The sequence below is a fragment of the Rhinolophus sinicus genome, linkage group LG01 (genome assembly GCF_036562045.2).
Source record: "Rhinolophus sinicus isolate RSC01 linkage group LG01, ASM3656204v1, whole genome shotgun sequence".
Lineage (NCBI taxonomy): Eukaryota > Metazoa > Chordata > Mammalia > Chiroptera > Rhinolophidae > Rhinolophus > Rhinolophus sinicus.
Genome location: NC_133751.1, coordinates 129,740,115 through 129,762,661, shown reverse-complemented (window position 1 = coordinate 129,762,661; position 22,547 = coordinate 129,740,115). Strand labels below are relative to the sequence as shown.

The following is a 22,547-nucleotide window of genomic DNA, read 5'->3' as shown; positions in this document are numbered from 1 at the left end:
TACAAATTGAGAGGAATTCAGTTAACCAACTTCATATATACCAAAACAGACCAAAGCAAGGGGAAATAATTAAGTCCAACATTCATTTAATTGTCCCTAACACTGCCTTTTTTGACTTTTTTGTAAACTTGTTTTTGACATATCAATTTTTGATAATTTGCGAAAACAGAATTTAAGGGTTTAGAAACAAAAACTAATCAAAAGCAGATACAAATTTTTCAACCTATCAACTCTCCCTTTTTGATTTTGAATAATTATAAACAGTAGAAAAGTGTCTCTAAAAATGAGAGAAGAACACAGAAAATAATAAGTTCTAATAGCTCATATTCAGAAAGTCCAGGCTTAGAAAGATGTAACAACTATGCCACCTCTTATAGTTTTACCAGGGTAACTAAGGTCAAATTGCTCCCATTTTTGGAATGTTAGGCAGCTACCTTAATATAGCATTTGATGCAAGGTACTTGGCTAACCTAAGAAGCAATGGGTTAACATTCAAATGTAAAGACTTCCTAGGCAAATTTGGAGGGTACATTCCTCAAAGGATAAAATGAATATTTTCCGTATTTTTAGAAATCCTTTCTGACGGGACAAAGAAAGGAATTCTAGTAGCCACTGAAATACCTAGACTCAGCTATATATTATGTGAGCATATGTGCTTAAGCTATTATAGCATGCATCCCAGTTCACATTAACAGCTGATCTACAAGGAGTCATAGCCTCAAGAATCCACTAAGTACTCAAATTATTATTTTTTTAAACAACCAGCAGCTTTCTTCAGATAACTAATATCTGGATTCATATTTATTGCAGATGAACAAAAGGCTATGCAAACAATTTTATGTAAGCAGATCAACTTTTAAGTCAGAAACAGAAGTCATCTTACTTGCTGTTCCAGTTTTTCCCATCTTTACATCCAAGCTGTCGAAGTACACTGCACCTGCATTGAAGATTTAAACACACTTAAAAAAAGTCCAGTGAAAAAAGTTGAAGGTGTCATGCCCACTAAAATACAAGCATAGCTCACCTATTAATAAAGTCTATGGCTTGTGCTTTCAACTGTTCTGCACTGTGCAAATCTGCAAGAACAAGGGTATCAGCAACATTTTCTACTGAGAGGTTACTACACAAAGCTTCTTCACACATGACCTTCAGCCGTTCCAGTGCATACTATCCAAAAGGAAAACATAACCATTAAACATTTACTCAAACTACCAAGTTTTAAATACATATTTGTGACTTAGAAAATGAAGTTAAAAGCACATTATCCTTTGAATTGAAGGTACTTTAAAAGTCTCCAAGTTATTTTAAACCTAATATGAAGAAAACATGATAATGTATTACCCCACATTGACCAATATAAACAGGAACACATTCGAGAGCACAACCAATTTTCTTAAGAAAATTTCAATTTGCATAAATGTAAAATAATATATATTTTACGAACAGAGTTTTAGTCTTTAAAAAAATAAACCTTATTTATTCTTTTAAAAAAATCACCTTATTACTCAACACTCTTAATGAGTGTACTTCTCTTCTCTACTATTTTGAACATGAGTGTACCAACCAGTACACTGCATGTTGTTACAACTCAATCTTGAAGAATAAATTATAAAACAAATCATATTCATAACCACCAAAAATCTTAGTGTGTATATTTATTAGAACATCTTAGGCAGCTTTATTGTGGTCTAATTGGCATACAACAAACTACACATATTTGAAGTTTACACTTTGATAAGTTCATACAGCCAGATAATCACCATTAAATCAAGACAGTGAACACATTCATCATGACCAGGAGTATCCTGCCCTGTCATCCTTTCTCTCACCCTATCCCAGGCAACACCTATGATATGCTTTCTGCTGCTATAGTATGCATTTTCTGGAGTCTTCCTTAATTGGAATTTATACTCATTTTTGTCTGGATTCTTCAATTCTTCAACTCAATACAATTATTTTGAGATTCAAGCATGAGATTTACCTCTCTATTTTGTTTAGGTCTACCTGAATTTCACTTAGCAATATAATTTTCAGTATGTAGATCCTGAACATTTTTGACAGATTTATGCCTATGTATTTAATATTTTTGATGCCAATGTGCTTTCAGGATTAAAAAATACTGGCTTCAAAATATCCTGGTATTTTTGCACTGTTTCCTCACCATCATAAAAGAGTATTATAAAATTAACATTGTTTTTTTTCTCTTTCTATTCTATCATATTAAAAAATAAATCTATGAATACAGAGAATTAAATTAGACACAATACCCAATATTTCTTCCTTTCTTTAAACAGAAGTCAGGCACTGTATCTTAAAACTAAGAATACCTGAAAATTGCAATAAATTATATATGCTATTGTGTGTTTTTATAAAACAGAATAAAGATACACTCAAAACTACTGAGTTCACAGTTTAATCTCCCATGAAAAATTCACTTTCTCCAAATAATACTGGCTCAAGATGTTTTTGTGTCTTAATGATTAAAAAAACAAAATCTCATTTCCTTATTATCCCACTGTATGCTATTTCATAATATTCTCAAGAACCATCTACGAATAGTATAAATTAGTTCAATATCTCAAGTTATTTCGGGTTTTCATTTGATGACAGCTTTCTAGATGCATCAAAACCTTGAGGACATTTTTTGGCTCTTCAAGGCCCCATTACTTACTTTGTCTGCAGCTGCCAACAAGTTGTCAGCCATTTTGTCAAGGTTTGGTGCTTTCCCTGTATAAACGAATCTCATCATTTCTTTAAAAACGTCAGGGTCTACATCATTTATTTCCACTCGATTCTGATATTGAAAACACAAAAAAGTTATACTTAAAGAACATACACACACAAATGAACCAAGGGGAAACTTTGACAGCAATTTAAAAGCCCTAAATCTGCACTCAAGTACTGTACAACTCAAATATACATTAAAGTCTTTTAAAATTGAGGTAAGTAAATATTCCGTAAGCTAAGGAGGCAAAGTAAAACAGGCAGGTCTAACAAGACAAGTATACCCCAGCCTAATACTAACACATAGGAATATAAACCCCAACTTCTCAATTAAAAAGAGTAAAACAAAAAACTTGTAGGCCTGACAAAATATGTCTGTGTTCAGTTTCTAACCTCTACCTTAGAGGAAGATGTCTATTAACTTTTTTTTGCTAAATTCCTAAGTTGTAATGCAATGCCTAAGATTCTATGACTAATGGTTCTGTTCCCAGCTTTAAGCAAAAGAGGGTCAGGTATGTGAGATAATTCTAGAGCCCACAATACCTCAGAACTCTCCCTTTTGCAAAATGCCATGCAATATTATCTATGGACACCTCACTTCTTTGCTTGACACATACTCAAGTCCAAAGGGGACTAGTTCCTTTTTTGCTCTTTGTAAATTGGGTACCTCTCCTGAAATCAATCAAGCGAAATATCTAATACTAAACGATACCAAACTTTTTGGACCCTTTGTAGACAATACCACTTGACATCACTGATGTCTCCTTAGTTGGAAGCGATAAGAAGGCTCATCATAGTACCTGCCCAGACCAACAATCAAAAGGAAAAAAGCAGCTATTTTGTTGCAGCCTCTACTCTGCAGAAAGAATAAAGCTGAGCCACACAAACAAACTCTGGAATTGGAGCACTAAGGATCATTTTTAATACCACCAGCAAAGAATCAGCCTCTGATCTTTAATCTGACATTTTAAGATGACAGGTGACAGAAATGTCTGGGAAAATCAAATAAGTAATACCTTGATTACAGTTAATGTACAATAATGTAATTTATGTCATTTTTGTTAAATCTAATAAATATCCTCTCACTTCAGTGGTAAAAAGAATTTAGACATTGTTTTTGTTCTAGAAAATAAATTCCAGAATTAACTCACAAAGTCTTGACAGGATAAATATATACCTTAACCAGAGAACTCTCCAACAGCTATGGACCAGAACAGTCCTTTGGATATATACTCATTTGGATAACAACTACCCATTTATTTTCCGACCAAGTGGTAATCAAAATAACTGTAATTTGGAATATTCACCCGCATTGGGTTACATCTATTGTTTTATTATGGAATGCATTTCCCCGTCTTTGTATTTTTTTCTAAAGTCAGAGCATAAAAATGAGAACATGCACTGTTCCATTTAAAATATACATTCCACTATTCTGCATTTATACAAATTCAATATTAGCTTTTAAACCATATTTTCTTACCTTTTTGCTTTCTTCCATTTCATGTTCAAACATTGCATTAAAAACTGGGGATCGAGCTGTAACAAGATTAAGCATCATTATTTAATGCACAAACTTATGAAAAAAAATGTACTGTATTACCCAAAAGTAGAAAGTACCTGCAAGTACAGATTTATGAGCTTTAAATTCTTGTCCTCTCACAAAAAAACTGCAATCTGTAAATCTTGTGTTTTCCCAGAGATTACCTAAATCTTCTGCTAGTCGACATTCAGGCACCTTCAAAGTATTTGTATTAGTATGCCCTGATATATTTACTGAATCTTGGACCACACTCACCTAATAAAAAAGGGACAGTAAGAAAAACACTTTTATAATTTACAATAATTAGTTACTAAAACTATATTTAAATTTCTTATCATTAAAATGATTTGAATAATTCAATGTAATCCTGATCAAAAATGCTAATACCTAAGAATTGAATTTACGGACACAATTTAAAGAGAAATAATACAGAAAAATTCGGAAACAAACTAGATCATTTTCAAGTGACACTTTATATGAATAAAAGGGTTATTAATTGATTAGAATGCTTGGTTATTGAAGTAATTACAAAAACCATTTCTCAACATGAAATAAGTCATAATGTTATGTCAAATTCAAACAAGAAGACATGTTTGTGAGGTGGAGAAATTTCTTTAATTTTTATTTTCTCATACTACAGACCTATCAATATTTCAAGTTTGTTATACATACAGTAACCATAGTATCACACTCATAATGGCTTTTACAGTTGTAGTTTACAAAAGGTTGTAAAACTACAGTCTATGATATGCAATTTGGGAAGTATTTCAAGTGCTGCTTCTACATGTTTCAACTCTAGTAAAATTGATTCAAATATTTAATTAAATTGATTTAAATTTTAAAAGTACAAGAATTCTCACAAAAGCAATTATAGTTATTGAAGCTTATGGTATCTTTCATAAAAAAAATCAACAGTAAGAACAATATAAATATAATTTAGTATAATTTTCAGATATTTTATTGCCTATTAACTAATCAATAAATAAAAGTTGATATAGTTACATTCCTTTTACAGACTCCAATATAATATGAATTAAATCATCTCTCATTAAAGATGACCACTATCTACTGAATACAATCTTAAAACACTACTGACCAAGTCTTGCACACCACTTTTAAGAAAAGGTATTCTACTATTAGAAATTTCACATTTAATAAAGTATAGAAAAATACTACCTCAGCAAGTAAAGCATATGTTTCAGAGTAAATGAACCATATTTTATGAAAGTGCTACCATGTTTCTCCAAAAATAAGACCTACCAGGCCCATCAGCTCTAATGCATCTTTTGGAGCAAAAATTAATATAAGACCTGGTCTTATTTTAATATAAGACCGAGTCTTCGTAACATAATGTATAATATAGTATAATATAATATCATATCATATCATATCATATCATATCATATCATATCATATCATACTGGGTCTTATATTAATTTTTGCTCCAAAAGACGCATTAGAGCGGACGGTCCGGCTAAACAAAATAAGCTGTTTTAAACTGCTTGGTTTTGTGGTCATTTCTTATGCAGCAATAAATAACCATGCTCATTTAAAAAACATATTTCATAAAGCTTTTATTAAATAAAAGTAGGTATAAATAAGGAAATGTATAAATGTAGTAAACTATGTAGGAAATGTAAATTGCATATGGGTAAATTGAACCAAACTACTCACACACTAACACAGAAAGTATAATAATGGTCCAGCATAAAATATTTGGGAGAATTAAATTAAATCTCAGAAGTCCTCATTCAACCAAATGCATGCACATATCGCATGTGAATGAATGGACACTTCTAAAGAAAAATTTTATTTTCTGAGTATATTTTTATGCATCACTTTGTTTTTGCCAACTTGCATTAACCTTTTGGAATCATGTCCCTTAGAAATCATCTAATCCAATTACCTTGTTTTGTAAAATGTTTTCAAAGTGAGATCAAGAGACAGTAACTAAAGTGTCCTAAATTACACTGCTAGTCAGTATCAGAGGAAGATTAGACCTATATCTCCAGATTCCTTTTTTGTTTAGCGCTCTTTGCACTACACAATATTTCTTTGGATATTTTTTTAAATTAGTAGTACTTTTAATGCAACTATGATTCATAAAGGGGATTTATCACAATAATCTTTTGAGATGCTTTTCTAAACACAGGAGCCAAAAAATACTGTGTACATAAATAATAGTCTCCTATTGAGTTTTTAATTATTCAAATAATTTTTAAAATTTTAATAACTACAAAACAGAAAAAAGCTTCTCTAATCCTTATTTGATTGCCCCATTACACCATACATTATAACTTAATGATACATAAACCAAGTATGTTGGTGTTAATATTCAAGGTTTAGTTAGGGATCAGTTTTTTGTCATATAGACAGTATTTACTTGTTCTGAAGCATTTCTCTTGAAATTTCTAGATGGCAAGAACTGGATCAATTCAATTACTTGTATAAAGTATGCAAGTGGAGTTATAAAAATGTGATGATATATTTAATTTAGAAATGATTTCTTAAATCCTATTCATTGTCTATTATCCTAACCCAAACTAGTATATTTAATGTAAAAACCTGGCAAAAATCAGGTAACAAGAAATAAAACCATCAAAAAATAAAGCCATTATTATCAGGCATAAAGAATATCTTAGCAACAGAAAAGTAAGATGGGAAAAACGGTATTTGTATTTTGTATGTGTAATCATAATTAAGAAGTATTTATATTATTGACATACGTATCTATATAGTAGTGTCATAGCAACCACAAATTTTAACTGAGACATTTCATACTCCAAAGGATAATCAAGGGACTATTTCTAGATAAGTTAATGATCTAATTAAAAACTGACACGCAATGAATACCTATAATTAAGAAATTACTAAATTTTTAGTTTTTTCTAGTACATATTCAAATATAGATAATGAACATTCCTGTTGAATAGAACCTAAAGTAAAAAATTCAGAAAAAAGGCTGAGATTCTTTCCTCAGGTTAAATTGTTGTTCTTTCAAAGTAAAAAGGCAAGTGAACAATACTCAAAATTGACAAATGCTGCAATGCAGCACCTCAAACTCATTTGACAGTTCTTTTTCAAATTTGCTGTTGGCTTACCTTTCAGAATTCAATTAGGACTACCAATGAACATGCACAGGCTCTAATCAACTATAATGATTCTAGAAATCTGGGTCTCCTCTAGTGTGGTGACAACTGGTTCCAATTTTTTAAAATCTCAGTTCTCCACAAACTAATTCTGAAAGCTAGGAATTTACAAAGGTTCATAGGACTACAAATTTTGCCACTCTAATCAACAACCTAACCATTCCTCATACTGGCTCCAAAGTGAGAAACTTTTAACAGTACGATTTCACATCATCTTATAGGATAGTGGGTCTCAAGACTTTTTCACTTTCATAGATATGTATCCTATTTCTATCATTTGGGTGATAGAAATAGGATTGTCAAGTTTTTTCAGTTTGCCATAAAAGGACTTTTTAGAGAATAAAACCCAACTTCCATCCATTACCACAAGTAGTATAAAGCAGAAAGAATATCTTAGCAATAGAAAAGTAGGATGGAAAAAACGGTATTTTTCTAAATGAAATAATTTAATGAAAAACTCATTATCTATCTTTCTATCTATCCATCCATCCATTTTTCTATATATCATGGAATGGCATGGGGCTGTAGACTATGAGATTATTTAAAATCTGTTGGATTCAAAAGACGAATTAATCTAACCAATTTTCTATTTTTCCTACTTATTCCTCAAGTCCTTTCTTCTATATCACCTTGGGAGAGAAGAGGCAGAGCTGTTTACATGGCTAGAAATCTCTACCTCTGGCTATTGGGTACAAAGTATGGAACTTGCAAGATTAAGTTATGTCTTGCACAAAAAGGGTAGCACCAAACTGCCTTACCTGTCTACAGCACCACTTGCAGGGGAGGGGGAGGAGGCAGTTCTTTACGGAGGGCAGTGCAATGCTTCCTCCTCTTCTGCAAGCAGTGCTGGAGATGCTGTAGAAGGAAGGGCATCAATGAGAGGTATGGAAGAAACGGTGGAGGGCATGAGGAATGTTTGCTCAAAGTGCTTTTTGCCTGTCTATGCCAAATACGGTGCCCAGGGTATAAATGTCTAGATCGATAAAAAGGTACATATTACAATCTCTAAAACCGAATCTGATCAATGACAACTTAAAATGTATTATCATGGTGGGTTCTATTTTTAGGTCACTAGTGTGTATAATCTAGCTTGTAGATAAAGTATACTTGAAAAAACATATACTCTTTATTTCAGCCTTTATTCTGAATTTCTTGGTTGTCTAGGTTCCAATACAATATGCTTAGAAAAATATCTGTAAATAGCATTTCAATGCTAAAATATATATTATCTTTTAAAAGTTTATTCATGAAAGACTTTTAGCTACAGTAGTTTTTTTAAGTTGTATTCACAGCTTTAAAGGTCCTTTAAATTCTAAGATTACAAGATTTTAAAAAATTAACATGCTGAAATTTAAGATAAGTGCTAAAATTCTAGAAGATTATATATTAAGGGTGCTAAAATTTTTAAATAACATGACCTATATTTATTTAGACAACTACTTAGAATATCTATTTATTGACAATAAATGTCTTAGTTATTTAAAAAAATCTTTTAATGATAAGTTCTGCTCAACACACTGTAGTATGTGCTTTACCAACCAAATGATTGTATTCGTAACAAATTTATTACAGTTCATTTAACTCGTCTAAGTGAAAATAAATGCACTATATTTGCACTATGTAGTCTCTAGAGCCATATTTCAATTATTCTTCTGACACAGCATAATGACATACAATTAGTCTGTAATCTTGCCAAGAAATTTTGCACATTTTCTATAAAGAAATTAAAGCTAACTTAGTAGAAGGTTAAGGAAGTTATCAGCTTCCAAGACACTCATCTATCTACAATAACCTATTGAAATATACTTAACATTGAGTTTACTTGATTATAACCTTTTCAAGTGGCTTTCCTATGAAAATTATCAACTACAATAAACATTTTTGATAAAATTATGTTACTGATGCATATTCTCTATAAACTACCGCTAACACAATATCCTTGAATTCATTCCAAAGATGAATCTCAGCAATTTGTATAGATAAAATTACAAAATGATAACAAAGACAGAAGCAAATCCCAACTTCAAATTAAAGTAAATCGTAAGTTTAAATTATTGGCAGAAGCAATGCTGGTAACTTCCAAAATATAGTATTTTATGCATATAAATATACTTCCTAAGTTTGTCTGCAGACATGGGCATACTTAAAGATTTGAAATGCTATTGCTTATAATGTTAACATTTGATTAAATAAACTCAACTGTTTGAATGAATAAAAAATGTCCCCATCTTTTTCAGGCACTTACTGTTCAAGTACGGATTCAAATTGATAAACTACTACTAATACCTAACATGATCAATCTGAATATAACAAAAAATATTGAACATCTATGTCAGAATTATTCAGGATGAAGAAGGTATTTAAAATTCTTATATAAAGATGTACATATTAATAGTATTCCTAAAAGGAAGAAATATTTAGTATGTGTTAGTATAACTACATACACAATTTATAAATAGAGATGTGACTGAAATTTTTCATAGTGAGCTACTACTGATTTCTAAGACAATCTAGGCAGCTTTCACTGGTAAAACATTTACAAATGAAACCTTATCAATTATACCAACTGTTAATTTTACAGAATACCCAATATTGTTGTAGTTTATGTTTCTGCTTTATCGCTAAATATAACCGTGGAGTTCCTTGAAATAAAAAATGTACCCACCTCACAAAATAACGTAAGCTTGTCATCTGGTAAAAGACCATTAGTTTCATCAAGCAAAAAATCCCTTCGAATGAATTTTTTAAAACCCCAGTCCTTCCCTTGTACAAATCGATATGCTCTTTGGCTTTCTGGTGGGAAACAGAATAAAAGTTTAAATAAAACAAGTATCCAAAAAATAGTTTTGTTAATGATAACATAGTTAAATTAATATGCAAAAATATGATTTGATCAGTATATCCATTATAAAAAGTACAGATAATTGTGTTCCTAAATAAAAAGTCGTAAGAGTTACATAAGATAGAACCAGATCATCCCACAGTAACTACACAAATTTTAGCCATCAAATGAGCTCACTTTCAGATTTCTGGTTATCTAAGTAGAAGAAAAGCCAGATGAAAACTGTGGAGAAGATTTAGGCCCTATAATAATAAAGTAGGATCAAAACACACAGGTATAGGCATACTATACATCGTCTACCATCAGAACCTGATTAAAAATATACCTCTCATGTCCCACTTTTCCTTTAAAGATTGATGCTCTAAATCACCAGGGCATCCTTTAGGCTTTCCTGGGACATCCATCCCACTGACTTTAGTTTTACTGAATTAAAAAAAATTCATTAACTGGTGAAAAGGGTAAATAAAGTCCCTTATCATTCCTAGGTCTTTAGACATAATCCCTTCACCCCTAAAAACAACTTTCATAAAAGTGCAAAAGACAGTGATCAGTATAATTTCTAAAAGATTTCATAAATAAATGTCTGAAGTGAATGTTTCCAATGCCTATCATACTGTATAACAACCATATTCTATGAAGTAAGATCCTCTACAGTAAGAATTCACTATGTTATACAGAGAATTAATTGGAGGCAGAAACCAGTAGTAAATCGAATTGAAATACTCCATGTTATGGACTGAATGTCTGTATCCCATCAAATTTCTTATGTTGAAACAATGCTTCCCAATGCGATGGTAGTAAGAAGTCATGAAGGGATTAGATGGGGTCATGAGGGCTTCAGCCTCATGGGAATGTTGCTCTTATAAAAGAGGCCCCACAAAGCTCCTTAACCCCTCCCACCATGTGAAGACACACTGAGAAGTACGCAGTCCACACCCCAGAAAGGGTCTTCATGAGAACCTGACCATGATGGCGCCCTGATCTTGGACTTCGCAGCCTCCAGATCTGTGAGAAATGAATTTCTGTTGTTTATAAGCTACCCAGTCTGTAGTATTTTGTTATGGCAGTTTGACCTATTAAGATATTCCACTATCTTAAATGCCAGACAAAGTAAAAATATATGTATGAAACTATGTATTACTTCAGCAATAAAAGATATTATTTAAACATGTGAATTTGGAAGAGGTTATTTTGTAATAATGTTACTTGATTCTGTGATTCACTTTTACAAAACTCTTAACATTTAATGTGACAGTTCACTGTATATTGTCCTACTATGCACACTGTACATCTCCTACAATGCTCTTCTATTACGAAGCTCTAGGCTATATGGTATCAGTTGGCGCTATGTGTGAAGCTTGAACTGAATTTACCAGGTCTTGAGACTAAGAAAAACTGATTTATTTTCAGTCAGTGTTGTCTATTGTTGAAAAAATTTCTAGAGACAAGATATTTAATCTCTTTTCACAGTGTTCTTTGATTGTATTATCTGGCAAAAACAGTAAGGGAGAAGACAAATATTTCCTGAACACCTGTTATATATGTCAGGCATTGAATCAAACACCTTGCCCTTAACAGGTACTGTTTTTCCAAGTGACAAGTGAATGTTGTTTTAGGAAATGAGAAAGTTGAATTTTAATATTATTTTTTAAAATTTTACATGTCTATTAAGTCCAAGATTTAGTACAACTGTAGTTCTACACTGGCATTTAAAATTAAATAATGGCCAAAGTTAATGTTTTAGGTTAAGCATATTTTAGTAGGAAAAGAATATCCTAAATTTTTCTAGGTGAAAGTGCAGAAGTCACAGTATGTAGTTACACAGACACTTCTTCACTCATGTTACAAATCACTTACCCATTGCTTTTGTTTCTTCCCTTTTAGCATTCAGAAGGGAAAATTTGAATTTTGCTCGAACTTCACTTTTTGGGCAGCTGACTAAAAGCAAATATAAGGACAAGTAGTCTTTACTTTCATCATCTAATCCCTTTGGATTTACCCTCAGGCACCTAAAATAAAACAATAGGCTCACATGGAGAAATAAAATACTTTAAACATTCAAGAAAGAGGCAATATTAAAGTCATTTGTCAATATCCCATCGACATCCCAATAGTTTTTCATAATTCTCTGTATTATTAGGAACTTCTTACAAATCAAGTATAAAATAGAGGAATATCCATTCAGGAACAATAACAGCAAAACCATAAAGTAGCTGAAACTCCAAACAAAACTCCAAAACAATCAAAACTCTTACCATTTCATTTTGTCACTTGGGCTAGATGAGAATGTTGAACTTTTTAACACTTCACCCATTTCTTCTCGACAAAAACTGAAGTTATTAATGGTCCACATGTAGGAAAATTTTACTACTTTAACCTAAGAGATTCAGAAAAACTTTTATAATGACTTTTATGCTTTTTAACCTGTCACGTTACACATTCTATAACCCACTCTCCTAACTTTTCTAATAACTATGCCATTTCTAAAATTATGCTTCACAGTATCCTTAAAATACTACAAAATTTATAGGTGACATAAAGTAAGGCATTTTCAACATGTACCTGTGTATAACACCAGCTCTCTGCTATAGGCCCAGTAGACATATCTCCAGAGAGAGGCGGGGTGGGTTCCCGAGACATTGCCACTTTATTGCAGTCTTCCAAGATTTATGCAATATCCCACAGAGTTGAGTACTTTACTACAAAGAAAAAAAAGTTTCATTTACTGATTGAAAGGTTTAAGTGACTAAATCAAGAGAAGAAAAATTAAACAGTTATAAAACAACTGCTTTCCCAAATTAGATTATATGGGAACATGAAGATTTCATTATCTGCTTAGTCTTTAAGAAATAAAATCAGCCTTTGTAATGTAACACTTGAAATCTAAACAAACCTAATACTTGTAGATAAGGCATTATTTTATAAAGGCAGACTTACCAAAATACCATAAATCATAAACTTACATAGCTTAATAGTACGATCATAAAAATCACAAAATAACATGGCAACAATATCTGATTCACCTTCTTTCATATTTTCATTGGCATAGTCACAAAAAACCAAAGGGTCTGAAAAGTAAGGAGAGTCCTGGAAATTACATATATTAGTCACTCATCTGTTAGCCCCAAAGTTTTGATCAACTGAAACACAAATGGGACCTAATGGGTAATGCTGTGTAAGAAGAATTACATAGATTTCCACAAAGTCTAACTCCATCTCAGATAAACCTGTTCTCTTCTAAGACTTCATCCCTATCATATTGCTCCCCACCAGATAATATGTACTGTATCAGCAACATTCCTCCCAGGTAGCTGTTCTCATACTACATCCATTTGGATGCATAATTAATTCCTCATAACCTGGCCAGGACATTAGTAACTATATGATGATGCTTTGCAACTTGGAAAGTCTATAAGAGGCAAAATACAAAAGAGCTACATATGTAGGGTACTTTGCAGGAGTATAGGTAGGGGGCGTTTCAAGATTACATTCCAACACAGGAACTCGAGTCTGGAGAACCCTCTTTTCATTTAAGAATAAGGGAAGAAAACTACATGATTCCTATAAAAATAAACCACTATGGCAAAAAAGGGTAGGATTTCATCCAAATGGAAAAGAAAATATTTGCTCTATGTCTATACTCAATGAAACAGTATAAAATGAGAAAACAAAGATTGAAGAAAAACACCTGAAAGATACATAGAAACAAAAGGACCTATAAAAGGTATGAAAAACTTTAAAACTACAAATGAAGAAGCATATTAAAAATCTGCACTAGACTTGACGTAGTGGCCTCAGTAGGAGATGATTCATATTGTTCAACTTTGCCCTGGCTCTTGGTTGTCTCTCAAACCTTTGTGCTTGTCTAAGCAACCTTTTACATTTTTAATAGCACCCAGTAGTTAAGCATCTGCCAAGACTTGTCAGTGTCCCAAACAGGAGGATGTCAGCACCTAGATGCAGGCTGAATGAGAGCCAGACTTTCGGGCAACTTTTAAAAGTATGCAAATACATAGAGTCCTATGGGACCACAAGAGGAAGTCACGCTACCCACCAGAGCCAGGTGTCCCTTGGGTGGCAGCTGCAACAATAGGGGCTCCAGGTGTGCATACAAGCTCTTTTCTGGGTGACACCAGCAAGCCGGAGCAAGGCAGAGAGACAGCATCAAGATGGTGTCCACAGCCTACATGCCCTGAGAGCAGCTATGCAGGATGCTAGATGTGAGCCAAACCCTCAGGCCAAACAAAGAGTTTTCTTTCACAGAAAGACTAGGAGATGTGCCTCAGTTTGCTGCCTGTTCATACACTGAGAGTGGTAGCATGCTAAAACCCAGCTCTCCAATTGCCATAGTCCCGTGAATGCAAGCCCCCTTGGCCACCAGAGCCAGATTATCAAGGGGTATTCCCTGGCCAGTAGGCACAAAAATTACAGCACCAGATGTGTGTGTGCATAGCTTCCTTTTGGGGGAAACTAGCCTAGGAGATGTGGTAGTTTCACCTACTACATAGAAACCAACACAGAAAGTGAAACAAAATGAAGAAACAAAGAAATATGTTCCAAATGAAATAATAAAAAAAACTTAATGAAATGAAAACAGGTTAATTTACCTGATAAAGAGTTAAAAGTAATGGTCATAAAAATGCTCACCAAACTACAGAGAAGAACGGAATAATGCAGTGAGAACTTCAACAAAGAGAAGAGAAACATAAAAAAAGTACCAAATAGAAGTCATAGACCTCTAGAATACAATAACTGAACTGGAAAATACACTAAAGAGGTTCAACAACAGACTGCATGAAGCAAATAAATGATTAGTCAATTTGAAGACAAGGCAATGGAACTCACCCAATCAGCTCAGCAAATAGGAAAATTAATTTTAAGAAGTAAAGATAGCTTAAGGGACTTAGGCGACGTCAAACAAACTAAATTCTCATGATACCGCTTCTAGAAGAAGAGAAAAAAAGGGACACAATTCTTATTTGAAGAAATAATGGCTAAAAACTTCCCTAACCTGGGGTTAGAAAACAGACAACAATATCCAGGAAGCCAGTGAGTTCCAAATAGGATGAACCCAAAGGGACCCACATCAAAACATGTTATAATTAAAATGCCAAAGTTAAAGACAAGGAGAGAATGTTAAAAGCAGAAAGAGAAATATAACTTGTTATGTACGAGGGAACCCCCATAAGACTATGAGCAGATATTTTGGCATAAACTTTGTAGGCCAGAAGAGATGGTGCAATATAATATATTCAAAGTGCTGAAAGGAAAATGAAAAATCCAACCAAGAATACTCTACCCAGCAAAGTTGTCATTCAGATTTGAACGGAGATAGAGAGTTTTCCAGACAAGCAAGTTCTAAAGAATTTCATCATGACTAAATCAGACTTACAAGAACTATTAAATAAATTTCTTCAAGCTGAAAAGAAACGGCATCAGTTAGTAACAAGAAAACATGTGAAAGAATAAAATTCACTGGAAAGGTAAATAGAGTAAAGGTAGTGGACTAATCACTTATAAAGCTAGTATGAAGATTAAAAGAGAAAAGTAGTAAAAACTATGATTACAGTAATTACTCAAGGAAATACACAAGATAAAAAGATGTTTAAGATGTGACACACACACACACACAAACCCACAACACGGAGAGTTAAAATGTTGAGTTTTAAAATGTGATCAAATTTAAGTTGTTATCAACTTAAAACAGACCGTTATAGATACAAGTTGATATATGTAAGTCTCATGATAACTACAAAGCAAAACCCTATGGTAAGTACACAAAAGATAAAGAGAAAGGAATCTAAGCATAGAAACAAAGAAAATAATAAAATCACAACGAAAAAGAGCAAAAGAAGACAGAAACAGAGAGAAATTATAAAACAGACAGAAAAACAATTACATACCTATCAATAATTACTTTAAATGTAAATGGACTAAATTCTCCAGTCAAAACATACAGAGAGGCTGAATGGATAGGGGAAAAGAAAAACACCCAAGACCCACCTATATGCTGCCTATGAGAGACTCACTTTAAATGTAAGTACACACACAGACTGAAAGTGAAGGACAGAAAAAGATATTCCATGCAAATGGAAGCCAAAAGAAAGCTGGGGTAGCTGTACTTATATCAGACAAAATCAACTTTAAAACAAAGACTGTAATAAGAGACAAAGAAGGGCATTACGTAATGATAAATATAACAAGACAATATAACACTTGATAATCTAACAAGAGGATATAACATGTGTAAGTATTTATGCATCCAAAATAGGGGAACTAATTTTATAAAGCAAGTATTGACAGATCTGAAGGGAGAAATACACAGCAATACAATAACAGTAGAGGACTTTAATACCCCACTTACATTAATGGATAGGTCATCCAGACAGAAAATCAATAAGGAAACATCGGCCTTAACTGATATCCTAGACTAGGTAACAACCTAACATACATATTCCACCCAAGAGCAACAGAATATATACATTCTTCTCAAGTGCACATGGAACATTCTACAGGATAGATCACATGTTAAGCCACAAAACAAGTCTTAGTAAATTTAAGAGGACTGGAATCCTATCAAGTATCTTTTCCAACCACAATAGTGCTAAACTAGAAATCAATTACATGAAGCAAACTGGAAAATTCAAATATGTGGAGATTTAAACAACTTGGTACTAAACAATCAATGGGTCAAAGAAATCAAAAGAGAACTAAAAAAAATACCTTGAGACAAACGAAAATGGAAATATGACAAAAAATTATGGGATACAGCAAGCAGTTCTAAATGTAAAGTTCACACTGATAAATGCCTCCATCAAGAAACAAGAAGTCTTAAATAAACAACCTAATTTTATACCCCTCCACCCAAGGAACTAGAGAAAGAACAAATGAAGCCTAAAGTTAGTAAAAGGAAATAAATAACAAGAATAGAGCAAAATAAATGAAATAAGGTTTAAAAAGATAGAAAGGCACAATGAAAGTAATAGCTGGTTCTTTGAAAAGATAAATGGAAGTGACAAAACTTTAGCTAGACTCACCAAGAAAAAACAGAGCACTCAAATAAATAAAATCAGGAATGACAGAGGAGCTATTATAACTGATACCACAGAAATACAAAGGACTACTATGTACTGTATATAAACACATAACAGACTACTATGCTAACAAATTGGACAACCTAAAAGAAAAGGGTAAGTTCCTAGAAACATTCAACCTACCAAGACTGAATCATGAAGAAATAAAAAATCTGATCAGACTACAGACTAATTAGTAGTAAGGAAATAGAATCAGTAAATAAAAAAGTCCCAACAACAAAAATCCAGGACCAGATGGCCTCACTGGTGAATTCTACTAAGTATTCGGGGAAGAATTAATACCAATCCTTCTCAAAATCTTCCAAAATATTGAAGGACAGAACTCTTTCAAAATTATTTTATAAGGCCATCATTACCCTGATAACAAAACCAGACAAGGACACCACAAGAAAAGAAAATTACAGGTCAACATTCCTGATGGACAGATGCAAAAATCCTCAACAAATACTAGCAAGCAGAATTCAACAATACATTAAAAGAATCATATGCCATGACCAAGTAAGATTTATTCCAGGGATGCAACGCTGGTTCAACATCTGCAAATCAGTCAATGTGATACACCAAATTAACAAGATGAAGGATAAAAATCATATGATCATTTCAATAAATGCAGAAAAAGCATTTGACAAAATTCAACATCCATTCATGATAAAAACTCTCAATAAAACAGGTATAGAGGGAATGTACCTCCATAAAGGTCATATATGACAAGCCGACAACCAACATCATACTCAGTGGTGAAAACTGAAAGGAAAATTTCAAATGGAACAATTTTTCAATTAATCATTAGTTTATGTAATTTCCCTTTTCAATAATGGTGCCTATATTAATACACTCACCCAAATGAATTTATGTAGGTTCCTCACATACAAGAGTTCCTATCATGTAATATATTTGTAGCACAACATAAGGAACTGAGAAATCAGCATGGCAGCCAGGTAAGAAAGTCAGGATGGTTAACACTGGAAATATTCTATCTGAAGCACTTACAAATCACAATCAGCATTAAAGGAGAAGTGAAAAAGAATGGGTGTTCCTTAATTAAACAAGCAAGAATACAGTAGATGAATGATGGAAGAAAATAAGAATGCCTCAAAGAATAATGTTTAAACAATTTAAGAGCATTATATAGTATCATTTGAACAAAAATAATTCACCTCTACATAAAAATTAAGTATTGCTTTTTTAAGTACTTCCAGCTGTTATCTTCAATTACCTTCATAAACCACAAATAGTTGCTTTTATTTAAAAATAGAATAGCAAACACACATATGTAGTCACAACAGTTAGTTATGACCATTAATAGAGTACCGTCATTTTAAAGATGCTGATTCCCCCTCCATGTCTGACAGCATTATTGAGGTATAATTTACGTATCATCACTCATTTTAAATGTACAGATCAATGATAGTTAATGAATTCATAAAGTTGTGCACAATATAGTTTTACAGTACTCCCATCACTCCACAAGGTCTTTCCCACACCCAAAATTAGGCAACCACTGATCTGCTTTCTATAGTTATATCTTATCTAGGAACTTCCAGTAAATAAAATTGTATAATATATAGTTTTATGCCTGGCTTGCTTTTTTTCCTGAATATGTGTTATAGTTTCCCATTTTTTTGCATGTCTCATAACTTTTGCCTTAAAGCTATACATTTTAGTTAATACACTGCAGCAACTCTGGATTCTGATTTGTTTCTCTATGGACAATTTTCTTTTATAGTAAATTGCCTGTCTCCACCATATTGTGTGGCTGCTGATGTTTCTGGCTTTTTATACTTTCTTTTTTTCTGCCTGGTTAGCAAAACTGTAGGCTGTCCCCTTTCCTTCAAAGTGAGTTTGCTACTTTTAGTGACAAATACCGTGTTCCCCTGAAATTAAGACCTAGCCGGACCATCAGCTCTAATGTATCTTTTGGAGCAAAAATTAATATAAGACCCGGTATTATATTATATTACATTATACCCGGTGATGTGATGTGATGTGATGTGATGTGATACCCGGCTTATATTATATTAAGACTGGGTCTTATATTAATTTTTGCTCTAAAAGACACATTAGAGCTGATGGTCCAGCTAGGTCTTATTTTTGGGGAAACATGGTACATAGGTTCCACACTCCCAGCCCCAAATCTAATTCACCTGATCTGGCAGCAAAGCTACTGTTTTTCTAGGGTAGCCACAGGCTGGTAAAACTGGGCTGGGGTGGAAATAGGAGCAAAAATACAAGTTGGATATTTCTCTTAAGCAAATTCATAGTTAATAAATGTACTGAAAAAGTAATGACTCAGACTTAACAGGCAGGAATATGTGAAAGGGCTGTGTCCTAGTCAATACATATGTCAGTGGCTCTGAAGCAAGCTGATACAATAAACCGTCACGACCGATTTTAAAAACAATGAACCAAGGAAGTACTTGCAATACATACAACACATAAAGGGGTCATTTTCCTAATATATAAAGAATTCCTAAAAATTGGAAAGAAAAAGTAAAGAATTCAAACAAATAATTCACATAAAAAGAACTTAACCCATAATTAGAGTAATACAAATTAAAACTAATTTAAGAAGCCTTTTTTTAATCTATCAGATTGGCAACAATCCAAAAGATTGGTGACAACATAAGAACAAGCATACATTTCTAGTGGGAACATAAATTGTAAAGTTGTCTTAATAATCACCCTGCTCATTTTTTATGGTGAAATTTCTGGCAAAGAGGGAAAGAAATGATGATAATAAGCTCATAATTTTATATAAAAATGCCAATGGAGTTATTTGATGTCCATGAGAATCACTTAGATAGTTTGTGGCAACTAAGAATAATTTCAAAAACATTCAGAAAGAGGTATTGAGATGAACAAGCAATTTGTAGAAAAATAGCTACAAAAGCTACAAACCTCATTTGTAATCAATGAAATACAAAAAGAACCCACAGCATTTTTCACCTACAGTATTATCAAAGATTATTTTAAACTGTCAATCTGTTGGCAAAATTGCACAGAAGCAGATATTATGGGTAAGAATTTTCTGTAGGACAATTTTACAATTAGTATCAACAGAAATTCTGTCAGATTCATCCTAGAAATTCATCCTGGGAAAAGTATTACAACTGTGATAATTCAGTATAAACACAGTGTGCTTTTGTGATATATTTATACACAAAGAACTATGCAACTATTAAGAGTGTATAACATTTTCTCAATGAAGACTTCAACATAAGTTGTATATAAACAAATCACACAAAGAGAATGCCTGAAAGAACCTCACTTTTATAAACGCAGTAGAGATTGAGAGATGTTAGGTCAGAGAAGATGGTAAATCAAAGAAAAGCTTTATAAGACACTCTCAATTTAATCCTAATAAAATACATAAATAACCAGTAAGTTTTAAAAACCTGGAGAAGAAGAGACAGTTCTTTAACAAGTCTGTAAGGGTTATTACCTTTCTCAAGTGTAACTCACAAAATAATTTATATATAAAAGCAAACTAAATAAAAGGTTACAAAGATTTTTGTTTTCTTTCCAGCTACTCCTTCAAATGATGTAGTTATGGGATGGGGGTATGGAGAATGTGGTGAGCAGTTACCTTTGTTAGCACTTACATGTCATTATGCACCGACATTGTTTATTCTTCAGCAACTCATGTGAAATGGGTGGTAATAATGTCATCTTAACCATGAGAAAATTATTAGATCAGTTAGAAGGCTTACTTTACACTGTAAGTAACCAGAAAGTGACAAATTTACCTGGCTCCACTCTGTATGCCCATCCCTTCCAAATAATCATGCTGCCCCTCCTGGTATTAGAGCTGAAATAGCCATTATCTATCTGATGCAATTCTTATTTTACAGATGAGAACCAAGATGAGAGAAATGGATTAGACTAGAGAAATAAACCATCCAAGTGTACACTGTTAGATAAACATTAGAAGAAAGACAAAGATCTCCCAATGTCCATTTCAGTGCTATTTCCAGTATTCTACTTTTTTCTTCTCTTCAAAAGAAAAAAAAAAGATAGTAAACTATCAGTTACAACCACGATATTCTGGACTTCCTATTCTTGTTCTCGCGGAAAAGCTTGTAGAAAGAGAGCACAACCAAAATCTGGAGAATAATTTAAGACAAGCAATCTACACCAATTAGCAAATAAGTAAAGGCTTCTTCCATATTCTAAATATGCCTCTTTTAAAAATGTTAACTGTGATGTTTCCTAGTTTTACTTATTAAAGGAAGACTCTTACTTTTAATCGGAATAAACACATGCAATTTTCTACTTTAACAAAATATCTGTGTCAGACTTAAAGTTTTGTATGTTATAGACATACTCACAGCTACATGAACTATAAAGAATTTCAAATATTCAGAATATATAGTCACATGTCAAACAACCATCTTCCCACCATTCTAGTGTATCCATTTTCCCATCATCAAATCTCCTCCTCTACCAGAAGTTATCTGTATCCTGAATGTGTTATCATATCAATGCATTTCTTCACATTCTTATCATACAAGTTGTGATCAGAAAGTATGGTGAATGTTTAAATACACAAAAAATATTTTTTTTAATTAAAAGCTGCCTTTTGAAAAAAATTTATTGGGGAATGTTAGGGAACAGTGTGCTTCTCCAAGGCCCGTCAGCTCCAAGTCATTGTCCTTCAATTTAATTGTGGAGGGCACAGTTCAACTCCAAATCCAGTTTTCTACCTTTAGTTGCAGGGGACAGAGCCCACCATCCCATGCAGGAATTGAACCGGCAACCTTGTTGTTGAGAGCTCATGCTCTAACCAACTGAGTCGTTCAGCTGCCCCTCTTGAAACTCAGTGCCAGCTCATTGTCTTCAATTTAGTTGTGGAGGGTGCAGCTCACTGGCCCATGTGGGAATCGAACCGGCAACCCTGTTGTTCCAAGTTCGCGCTGTAACCAACTGAGCCACCTGGCCGCCAGGAAAAAAAAAATGATTACAGTAAAAGGCACATTACCATTAATCCCCCTCAGAATACTCCCCCTCACTTCAAACACACTTACCCCATCGTTCTGCCCACTTTCTGAAGCAGTTCTGGAAGTCCTCTTTCGTGAGTGTCTTTAGCACAATGTGCTGCGTGGCTGCCTTGATGTCCTGAATTGATTCAAAATGTTTACCTTTCATGGTCATTTTGACTTCGGGGAAGAGCTAGAAGTCGCATGGTGCCAGATCCAGTG

General features: G+C 33.1%; 1 protein-coding gene across 4 annotated transcripts in view; it reads right to left on the bottom strand.

Moving 5' to 3' along the window:
- SPOPL (speckle type BTB/POZ protein like) overlaps positions 1–22,547 on the bottom strand; it is a 58,804-nt gene that overhangs the window by 7,051 nt on the left and 29,206 nt on the right. For 2 of the 4 annotated variants that reach the window (XM_074335752.1, XM_074335757.1), the window contains exons 2-10: positions 12,818–12,954; positions 12,511–12,632; positions 12,113–12,264; positions 10,079–10,206; positions 4,342–4,519; positions 4,205–4,260; positions 2,672–2,794; positions 1,025–1,167; positions 884–937 (exon numbers count right to left, since the gene is read on the bottom strand). In XM_074335752.1, the coding sequence (XP_074191853.1) occupies positions 884–937; positions 1,025–1,167; positions 2,672–2,794; positions 4,205–4,260; positions 4,342–4,519; positions 10,079–10,206; positions 12,113–12,264; positions 12,511–12,632; positions 12,818–12,895 (1,034 nt within the window). In that variant the 5' untranslated portion in view covers positions 12,896–12,954. Of the gene's footprint in view, positions 1–883; positions 938–1,024; positions 1,168–2,671; positions 2,795–4,204; positions 4,261–4,341; positions 4,520–8,171; positions 8,269–10,078; positions 10,207–12,112; positions 12,265–12,510; positions 12,633–12,817; positions 12,955–22,547 lie in introns of those variants that run through there. The other 2 variants (XM_019752564.2, XM_019752565.2) reach the window with 2 other exon arrangements.